Here is an 11,070-nt window from a genome sequence, read left to right as displayed (position 1 = left end):
GCACTTAGGCGAAAACATATTGTTCCGCAAAAGGGGTTTGCATCTCCATTTGTTTGCATTGGTGAAGGCTTGTATCCAGTTTACGAGCATTAAGGTTATTTTACAAGTCGAGACAATTTAGAACCTCGCATCAAGTAAGTATTGATCCGAAAGGTGCTACTAATTCTCAAAAGGACTTATCATTGCCTTAAGAATTGTAGCTATCTTGGTTAAAAAAAGATATATATTTTTTGATAATATGGAAATTTACAGCTGTTGTTTTTCAGGTGCACTCTACAAACTAGATCCGATAAAACAAATCACATTAGACGAATCATGTATGACAAATTATATCTGGAGGCATCGGTGTTTGAATCTATGACCTCACGATTACGAATTCATCCCACAAGACTAGGCCATTATTTACGGACTTGTTTAAGCATATATATATATATATATATTTGTTTAATCATATATTTGTTTGTGTGGGTGCATGCACATGATGTGGCACTTTTATGTAGCTAGTTTTTATTGGTGTCATTTTGAAAGTTTGGTACATAAAATTGTATTGGATATCACTTTCTTATGCTGAAATTTCATTTCCATATTTTTTAATATGGCCATTTCAGATCATGAAATGTCTTTGTTTGAACAGACTATACATTCATCCTCCCTTAGAAATATAATTATATTGTGCAATAGGTAACAACCGAGAAAATTGCAAAAGACATCTTTCATGTATATCTTATTATTATTTTTATCATATATTTATCTCGCTAATAAAAACATATCTCACATATTTACAAAACTCGTTATTCTATCATTTGACGGTGTGTGGTGTAATTTGATCGAATCAGTATGGTGCTATTTAATCTCGTTAGCACCTTAATAGCCGTCTTATTTTTATGTTATAAGAATCACACAAAAATACTTTTAAAAATGCATAATGTAGTAATATGATATGTAAGGGAAAATATAAATTAAAAAAAAAAAAAGAATTTTTAACTAGAATCAAAATGATAATATAATGCATTGGCATATACTCCTTCCGTTCCAATACAATAGTCTTGTTTACTATTTTTGTCCGTCCCAAAACAATAGTCTTATTTCCATAAATAATCATATCACTATATAACTACCCTTACTCTTTCATTATTATTATTATTATTATTATACAATTACAAGGGCAAAAATGTCTTTTACATATACTTTTTATCCACTGTCAATCTAGTATCAATATTCCTTAGATCTCTTGCCCAACACAACCAAGACTATAGTTCCGGAACGAGTATAATTTTTCAAAAATTTAGCTTGTAGAGCAAAAGAAGTTCTCTCAAAGAGCTAGTTTAATAAACACTAATTATAAAATCATCTATTTCTCTCCCTTCAATAAATATATTTTCAAAACTAATTAATGAACCCCAACGTTTCAGGTCATCTGTCACATATGGTTCGCCTAGTGTGACTTAGTTGTCGGACCTAGTTTGTATGATATTAGGTTCGGTCGGGGTTTACCGAATGCGCATCTAGTATCGGCTTCGTATTCCTACGTCATTAAAAAAAAAAAAAAAAAAAAAAAAAAAAAAAAAAAACTAATTTTTCATAATATTAATTTACCTTAGTCATTAATAAGTATTTAATTAATTAATTTAGTGTATTATATAAATTTTTATTTAAAAAATTTATATCAAAATTATATATACTATTATAAAACACATCTTTCAAAATGATTTTAATCCTACATATTATATATACATATAGTATAATTAAATATTAGTAATTTATTTACAATGACCAAGTCAAGATGATGGACGACGTAGTACAACATTTAACAAACATAGCCATCAACTTTCTAGTAGTAGTGTTGGAATATATACAGTACATATATATCTCTATATTATAATATTATATATCAATTTCCTGTTCAAAGTCAAGATCAATAATAATAATCCCTCTGCCAAACTTTTTCCAATCTCATAAATCAATAAAATCTCCCCAAAACCTGCCCTATAAATACCCCACATTCATTGCTCTTCAATTCATCAAACTCAACATAATTTAACCACTAAATAAAATGGCTAAGTATTTCCTCCCCCTTCTGGCCGTACTTCTCGCCGCCGGCCAATTGGTCTCCGGCCAGAACTGCGGCTGCGCGGCGCGCAACCTCTGCTGCAGCCGCTGGGGCTATTGCGGCCTCGGCAATGACTACTGCGGCGACGGCTGCCGTGAGGGGCCGTGCAACCGGCCCCCGTCCACCCCAACCCCAACCCCATCCACCCCGACTTCCCTTGCTAGTATCGTTACCGATGCCTTTTTTAATAGCATAATCAATCAAGCCCCGGGAAATTGCGCCGGAAGGGGCTTCTACACCCGGGCGGCTTTTCTTGAGGCCGCTCGGTCATATCCGAATTTCGCTAATGAGGGATCCAATGATGTCCGGAGGCAGGAGGTCGCCGCGTTTTTCGCCCATGTCACACATGAGACCGGACGTAAGTGTTCGATAATTCTTTAGTGTATTTTTTGGACGCGTAACAAAATTTTTGGGCATCGAGTTAAATAATTATTTGGAATCCAATATAGTAAATACATTTATGTTATTATGTTTATATTACTTCCTCTGTCGTTCAAAATATGATTTTTATTTTTTATTTTTAGTTTTCTTAAAATGACATTTTTTTTTGTATAAACTTATTAAAGCATATTTTATATTCTTCAGGAAATAGTACATTTACAAGAATTCTCTACACATGCATTAAAAAGACGCTGACTTTTTTTTTTTATTATTATTTTATTATGACAGTTACATTACATACTTCAACATGTAATTATACCAAAATAAGAAAATGAAGACAAAATTACGAATTTGCTTTCTTAACATTCTTAGATAAAACAAGAGTTAGATATGATATTTCACATATAAAAAAGTTACTAATACAATATGTTAGTTAGAAAATTTAGAGATTAAATTGAAAAAAAAAAAGAAAAAAGAACGAATAATATTACACTAAAATTTCAAAATAGGATCGAAATACCTCAATGAAGATAATAAAATGAAGGCAAAATTATTTATAATCCACTTGCGTCTAAAATGTCTGCACCATTGTTCTATTTAATTTAGAAATTGTACCAAACTTCGTCGTATATTAAAAATATTGCTCAAAATCCTCTAAAAATTACATGAAACTTTTTTGTACTTTTAAATTACAAAGGAAAATTGTGCAAATTTTTTAAACCACATGTGAGTTACGAACAATTTCATTCGCATAAGACATCAATACTAAAGGTGGCACATAACATACCATAAGATCACAATACACAAAGCAAAAGAAAATTGACAAATTTCGCAAAATGTCCGAATGCAGACATGTGCTACAGAGAAGAGATCGGAGGCGCGAACCAAAATTACTGCGAGAACAGAGCAGATTATCCGTGCGCAGCCGGTAAAAAGTATTACGGCCGAGGTCCCCTGCAGCTGACATGGAACTACAACTACGGCGCTGCCGGCCGGAGCATCGGGTTCAATGGTCTTGGCGATCCCGACATTGTTGCCCGAGATGCAGTTATATCTTTTAAGACAGCCCTGTGGTTCTGGATGACAAACTGTCATAATGCCATTACTAGTGGACAAGGTTTCGGGGCCACGATTCGCGCCATAAATGGACGGCTCGAATGCAACGGGGCGAATCCGGCAACGGTCACTGCCCGTGTTAATTATTACACGAACTATTGCAGTCGGTTCGGAGTCAATCCCGGTGGTAATCTTCGATGTTAGAGGGAGAGAGATTGTCAGATGAAGACATGGTGATGAATAAAACCTCAAGTTCAAGATTAGTTTGAGATCGATGAATTGTTGTGTGTTTGATTTTTAGTATTATGTGATCCTCTTGAATAATCACTCTTGTGATCTATTGAAGAATATTAATGAATAATAAATAAAAATAAACACAATAATATTACTTGTAATACTTTTTCTGTTCCGCGTTAACGGCGCAAAATTTTTTTAAAAAAAGAAGATAATTTTATTCTTAATTTTTAATATAAAAGTGATGGTATAATGATAAATATGTAATAAAATAGAAATAATTGTATTGAATAATAGAATTTACAATTACTAAAAAAAAATTGTATACCTTAACGTTATAAAAAAAAGAAAATTCTAAGTGTTACCGAAGAGAGTACTATATTTTATTTTATTTAAAGATATTATTGTAGTCAATTAGTTTTTATTTTTAAAATATCAAATTCATTTAATGGTCATAAAAATATATATATAAATAAAATAAAAATTCAAGCATTGAGTAATTAAACAAATTAGGCCTTAATAAATAAATAAATGAATAAAGGCCTTAACAAATATTCAAAACATTTCGTACAACCATTATTACATGCATTTATTCTATATATTACCCTTTGAATTACCAAATATTAATTGTCTCATGTTTAGAAAATAAAGATTTTAGGCAAATCAATCTTAGGCCTAACTTTTTGTTAGTTTAATATTCAATTATTTCGAAGTTTGATTTAAATTTTTTTTTAAAAAATACAATTATCATAACATTTTTATAAAAATAAAAAATAATAATATTTTATCATATAAACAACATCATATTAAAACTATTGTTTGAACTAACAAAATGAAAACATAAAAGAAAATCTAAACTCTAGAAAATATGTGTGAATTATAATTTCATTCTCTGTAAAAACACTATAGCAGCAAATATTAAGGGCAAGCTTGTTTGATGTTATGAACTTGAATTTTTTAGTACTAAAATAAAATTAATACTACCTCTGTCCGACTTTAAAGGTCTCATTTACTTTTTCATATTGATATTTAAAAATTAATAATTGTATAAAAACGTAGTACAAATCAAAAGAAAAAAAAAGTAAAAATACTTATATCAGTATCTTATAATATTATTATAATAAAATTTGTGCAAACAATTATACAAATATAAGTTTATTTTAAATGTAAAAATGAGACTCTTAGACCTTTAAAAAGGGAATATTTAATAGTTTCGATAAGACAATGAAATATAATAATTTAAATTAAAATATATTTAACATATATATAACATTTCGATATATGTACATAATTGAATAAAAAAGTTTATGCTGTAATTAGGGTTTGTTATGTTTTTGTTGAAGTTTGAGTTTTTCTCTTTTATTTAAATTTTATTGTAGACAGAATTTTAATATGATTTTTATAAGAAAAAAAAAGTATATATTTTTATTAAAAAACACTGCATCATTGAATAATAATATTTTTAATTTGAAATAATCAATAAAACACTTAAATTATGTATAATATATACATTATAATATACATAAATTATGGAACAATAATCACATCTTGTAGCTAGTCAAGATGATTTATTCATTTATTTATTTTGCCATTATCCTCGATGATTGTCGACTGTTGAATGGACTTCAACATTTCAAAGCCAAGTTCAAATCAAAGTCGAGCCAACATAATAACAACAATCTTTGAATATTGTTAGTGGCACAACTAATCTTAGCATATCTTATGGCACAAAGAGCTTTTTATATTTAGCATTATTATCTACTGAAGAATTCAAGAATTGACCATTCGGATTTCTGGTGTTTGCTTGTTCTTAAATCCCATTTTTTTAATTATATATATACATATATATATTGTTATCGGTCGTTTGTTTGGATTTTGGTTGATGTCGGCAGGCAGTCTGGACAACAGATGGATTTCAATTGAGAACTGGGCCTTCGTCATTTTAATTGAAGACTGGGCCTTTGTCATAGGTCCATTTAGCCTGTGTCTTAGAAACGAATTGATGATGGTGAGTGTAGCCCAGGTGCTGAGGTGTCCTGCAAGTGAAACAGAAAGAATCTATTCGGTTTCAACAGATGGGTAAGTGGGAATTCGTAAGAAAAATTTGTTAGATTATGAAAATGTGTGGAAATGTGGTATAAGCAACATAATCAGAAAGAAAGAAGTGTGTGAGAAATATCAAACATTGAGAGTGAGGGGTTTGTGGGATAGGTTGAGTTGGGAAAATCATAAAGAAATAGAGAGATAGATTTTTGAGTGTGTAGCTCAATTGTATCTATATATCATGTGCTTCAATGGTTTCAGTAGTGAGTTTAGCATGGGTCTGGGTTGGAACCTCCCAGATGTAGGTCATTGATGACTGAACTGGATTATCATTTCGTTGTGTTTCTATTATTTTTCGTCACCAGTATGCTCATTCCCAATTCGATCGTCCAACGAACAACCAGTCTGTGTTGAGGGATTTTTCTGAGTTGATTTTTTTTTTTTAAGTTTGTTGCTGTTGTGCGTGTTCTTGGTGGTGAGATATTGCTGCCGTGTGGGTTAATTGTTTTTCGGGGCCAACAATATAAATAACTATATAATATAATCCCTTCGCTATCTAAGAGTTATATTTATATTTTGTGTTATTGTACTTAATATTAAAAATATTCTTCTATTTGTATAATTTTTTTTTGATACAAATGTCATTATATTAGTATTATAAAACACTAGTTAAAGTATTTTTGTCATTTTCTATTTATTTGTACTATATTTTGTTATATTAATTAATATCCAAAACTAACATAAACTAAATGTGACCCTTAAAACCAGATGAAGATAGTATATTCTTTTTTAAATATAAAATATTCAATACTTATTTATATTCAAAGCTCTTTTTTTTTTTCTAATATTCGATATTTTTTTTGCTACAAGAGCGTAAAAAGTTCGTACTTAATTTTTGAAAATATTATTTTATTTTGTAACTTTTTACATACTCTCTAAATTTAGTTTAAAATATGAGTTTTCTAAATTTTTAGATAATAAAATTCAATATTAAAAATGTTAAGATGAGGACAGAATAACCTATGGCAAGAGGACCTAGTTTGTATGGTATTAAATTCGGCCGAAAATTTATCCAATGCGCATTTTCGAATAGCGGCTGCGGATTTTCACATTATAAATAATAATAATAATAATAATAATAATAATAATAAGTCTTTGGGCTCATTCCTCCTTAAAGTGACTAGACTAAACCAATTCAACGAGCTCGTCAAATTTGATTTCAAATTATTATTATTTATTTAAAATATGGAGTATATTTTATAATACAATTTTCCATTTAAAAATATATAAACCTAAAATACTATCTAACTAATAAGTAAATTCAAGAAGGAAGACTTTGCGCCATGATTCATGCATGGATTTACAATAATCCCCCAATCATTCTAGAAAAAGACATATGTAGATAAAATAAGATTAATTTGTATATTTTGACTTCTTGAAAAGTTCCTAGATTATAAATTAAATACCAACTATTATATTATGTCAAATAAAATTGATTTTATTGCCTCCAATTATATATGTTTCAAATTTTATTATTCCCTATCTTGACATTTAATATAATTGAGCTAGATAAGCCCAAGCCACTCTAGCTCACTCATGGCCCAAATTCAATATCTCATTGATTCATTTAAATAAATTTGATAACAATGACAATATACGGAAGGTTGAATTTTTTTATTTTCAATGTAGGACAAAGTCCTTTCATCTTCATCTTTCATATATTTAATATCCAACAAAAAAATACTACCGCCGAGGTCCCCTGCAGCTGACATGGAACTACAACTACGGCGCTGCTGGCCGGAGCATCGGGTTCAATGGTCTTGGCGATCCCGACACTGTGGCCCGAGATTCAGTCATATCTTTTAAGACAGCCCTTTGGTTCTGGATGAAAAATTGTCATAATCCCATTACTAGTGGACAAGGTTTCGGGGCCACGATTCGCGCCATAAATGGACAGCTCAAATGCAACGGGCGAATCCGGCAACGGTCGCTGCTCATGTTAATTATTACATGAACTATTGCAGTCGTTTCGGAGTTAACCGCGGCGGCGGCAATCTCCGGTGTTAAGTAGAGGGAGAGAGATTGTCCGATGAAGACATGGTGATGAATAAAATGGTGGAGTTTATAAGTGTTTTTAGTATATCATGTGAACCTCTCGAATAATCACTCTTGTAATTTATCGAAAATATATATATACATATATATATATATAATATTGTTGTGTGTGTTTTCTTTTTACTTATATATTTTTTTTTAACTATTTTGTATAATTTCTAATACTATATTTTATAATATTTTGTTTGGTTTCTAATACTATTATTTATTTATAGAAGTAGTATTACTTTTGCTTCGACTATGTGTTGATCGAGTTAAATCAGTATATATTTACAAAAAAATATAGTATTAATTAATATTCTAATATGATAGCATTTTTATTTAAAATAATAAAAAAAGACAATCAAATCCAATTTTGTTATTATTTTTTTCTACTTATCGCATCACATTTTTATTAATTAATTAATAAATTTTCTATAATAACTCATTTTAATTTTTATCTATCCCATTTTTATATTAAAATATAAATATTATTTATTATTCTATGTCTACACAATGGCATAAGCATCACCAACAAAGAAAGTAATATTTTCATAGTATTAATTATTATTGTTATGGATAGTTCTATTGGGTTCAAGTATGAAACAAAATTCAGGATTTGATTTTATCACATTATTTTGTTATTAGATCCAACTCATACCTAATTCGATAATAACTAGATCCGATCCAAATAAATGGGTCAGGTCCGAGTAAAATTTCAAACATACCCGATCTACTATGATATCACCCCTATTCAAACCTCAAAGTATACAATATGGAGTAGAGGTTTTTATTCATTACTATTTGTTCTTGGCACAATCTAAATTATCTTCTCTAGCATCGAAGATTACCCCCCGGATTAATCCGAAATTGACCGCAGTAATCCTTGTAATAATTGACGCGGGCAGTGACGGTTGCCGGGCTCGCCCCGTTGCATTCGAGCTGTCCATTGATGGCGCGAATTGTCGCGCCAAATCCTTGTCCGGAAACTATGGCATTATGACAGTTCCTCATCCAAAACCACAGGGCTGTCTTGAAGGATACAACAGGATCTCTAGCAACGATTTCAGGGTTGTTCAGACCATCGAATCCTATGTCTCGCCCGGCCGGACCATAGTTGTAGTTCCACGACAGCTGCAATGGACCTCGGCCGTAATAACCCTTGCCCGGCACACATGGCCATTGTCGGTTGGTCTCGTCGCAATAGTCTCGAGACTTGCCGTCTTTCTCTACTCGGGAGCACATGTCTGTGGATGAAATTCGCGATCATTTATTTATTAATTATTTTTGCAATTAATTTGATATTTTTGTAGCAATTAACATCTAAAGTAATAATAATATCAAATGGAATTAAACAAAATAATGTTCTTGCTAAATTACTTTCAACATCTAAATTTTATGCAAGACATCATAAATCTAACAATTATTTTATTTCAAATAATATGTATAGGCATGATCAGATGCTGATCCGGTCAAATTAGTATGGTGCTGATTTAACCAGATCAACATATATTATATAATGAGTATATATTTATATATATATCAACATATTTATAATACAACATATGTTATATTATAACTCAACATATGTTTTACTATGTGTAAGTATATGCTGGTTATCAAATCAGTACTATGTTGACTTAACCACATCAGTACAGAATTCACAGGCTAAGATACTAAAAATATCCCAAAAACACATACTAACATGCATTTATTATCTTCAGGTTGAAAAACAAAATATATATATATATTCTATTTATATTTATATGTATATATTATATTTTTTTAAAAATTATTTATCGCTAAAATAGTAGAGACCATACTTTCACACATTTTTCCGAACACGTAGATATATTCAAATAAATGGAAGAAAACCCTTACGTCCAGTCTCATGCGTGACATGGGCAAAGAAGGCGGCAATTTCGCGCTTAGCATTTTCCGGCGACCCCTCAGTTCCGAACCTCGGAAATGAGCCGAGGGCCTGAAGAAAAGCGGACCTACTGTAGAAGGTCCGGCCAGGACAACCTGGCGCAGCCTGGTTGATAATCCCGTTGAAGAATTGATCGGTCACAACATCCGCTACTCGGCCCTGGCCGGAAACCCATTTTCCGGCGGCTGAAAATATGGCGAGAAGAGTGAATATGTATAAAGAGTTAGTCATTTGGATGGAGAGTGTTTTTTGTGTGGATGAGTAAGGAGGGAATGATTGCTATTTATAAGTAAGATTTTTAGAATGTTTAAGTGTGTTTAATTTTTGGATTTTTTTTAAAAAATATTAATTTTGATAATTATTTTTTGTAGTGAGAAACAATGAGTTTGTTTGTTTATGATTTCAAATTAAAAATACTAGTATTATCTTTGTTCGTCCAAAATTATGTATATTTAATTGGGTATGAATTTTAATAAAGTGAAGAATAATGATGATTTATTTTTATAGTAAATAAAATACAATAGTTGTGTTTTACTACTAAAAATAAAATGAAAATATTTTTTGTAATAACTTAAAAAGAAAATTATATTATTTTTTTCAGAAAATATGAAATCATAATATATATTTAAATTAATATAAATTAAAATTTCAAATTCAAACAAGATAAATCCATTATATTTTTATTGAAGAATAATAATAATAAAGATGGCTGTATAAATAACAAATATTGGAAAAAGTTAGGTTATGGGAACAATTGCGTTTTGACTATAAACAATGCCCATAGTGCAAATGGACATGATGATCATCACGCAAATGGGAACTTTATATATATATATATATATGTATGTATATCTTATTATTGCACTCAATTTACATGTATTTTAAATTACTTTTGGTATTTTTTTATTTGTAGTAATTTAAAAATATATATATATATATTAAACATATATTTCTTCATATAAAATATTCAAATACTTAATTTTTTATTTTTAAAATTTTTCAAGATATTAAAACTTCAGTAACTTTTATTTAAATGAAGGGTTTTCTATTTAAAATATAAAATCATATTTTTAAGGATGAAATGGTAAAAAATTATTGAAATTATAACCAAAGTAAACAAAGGGAGTATAATTTTATATAAGTCATTCATATTACAATAGTTCAATATATATATACATAGTACTATTATTTTATAATATAGGAACTAACTTACACATTCGAA

At 29.8% G+C, this 11,070-nt stretch overlaps 2 protein-coding genes and 1 pseudogene across 2 annotated transcripts; 2 read left to right on the top strand and 1 right to left on the bottom strand.

Moving 5' to 3' along the window:
- Nucleotides 1-2,014: 2,014 nt before the first annotated feature.
- On the top strand, nt 2,015-3,942 carry LOC127252909 (chitinase 5-like). The gene is made up of 2 exons (XM_051277297.1): nt 2,015-2,468; nt 3,342-3,942. The coding sequence occupies exons 1-2, from the start codon at nt 2,054-2,056 to the stop codon at nt 3,749-3,751; spliced, it is 825 nt and encodes a 274-aa protein (XP_051133254.1). The 5' UTR covers nt 2,015-2,053; the 3' UTR covers nt 3,752-3,942.
- Nucleotides 3,943-5,663: 1,721 nt separating this feature from the next.
- Nucleotides 5,664-7,982, top strand: LOC127252950 (chitinase 6-like; annotated as a pseudogene).
- A 537-nt stretch (nt 7,983-8,519) lies between these two features.
- LOC127253007 (chitinase 4-like) lies at nt 8,520-10,117 on the bottom strand. Its single transcript, XM_051277405.1, has 2 exons — nt 9,800-10,117; nt 8,520-9,165 (listed from the first exon to the last, which is right to left on the bottom strand). The coding sequence occupies exons 1-2, from the start codon at nt 10,077-10,079 to the stop codon at nt 8,753-8,755; spliced, it is 693 nt and encodes a 230-aa protein (XP_051133362.1). The 5' UTR covers nt 10,080-10,117; the 3' UTR covers nt 8,520-8,752.
- Nucleotides 10,118-11,070: the final 953 nt, after the last annotated feature.

This window comes from Andrographis paniculata, unplaced genomic scaffold, assembly GCF_009805555.1.
Source record: "Andrographis paniculata isolate CXL003 unplaced genomic scaffold, ASM980555v1 Contig49END, whole genome shotgun sequence".
Taxonomy (NCBI): Eukaryota; Viridiplantae; Streptophyta; class Magnoliopsida; order Lamiales; family Acanthaceae; genus Andrographis; species Andrographis paniculata.
Note: the sequence above shows the minus strand (reverse complement) of the source record. Positions and strands in the feature narration are given on the sequence as shown.

Bases quoted from the DNA above. Each gene is read 5' to 3' on its own strand.
- LOC127252909 (XM_051277297.1), top strand. From the start codon at position 2,054: ATGGCTAAGTATTTCCTCCCCCTTCTGGCCGTACTTCTCGCCGCCGGC. The intron at 2,469-3,341 runs GTAAGTGTTCGA...GTCCGAATGCAG, and splicing joins TGTCACACATGAGACCGGAC to ACATGTGCTACAGAGAAGAG.
- LOC127253007 (XM_051277405.1), bottom strand. From the start codon at position 10,079: ATGACTAACTCTTTATACATATTCACTCTTCTCGCCATATTTTCAGCC. The intron at 9,166-9,799 runs GTAAGGGTTTTC...TTTCATCCACAG, and splicing joins TGTCACGCATGAGACTGGAC to ACATGTGCTCCCGAGTAGAG.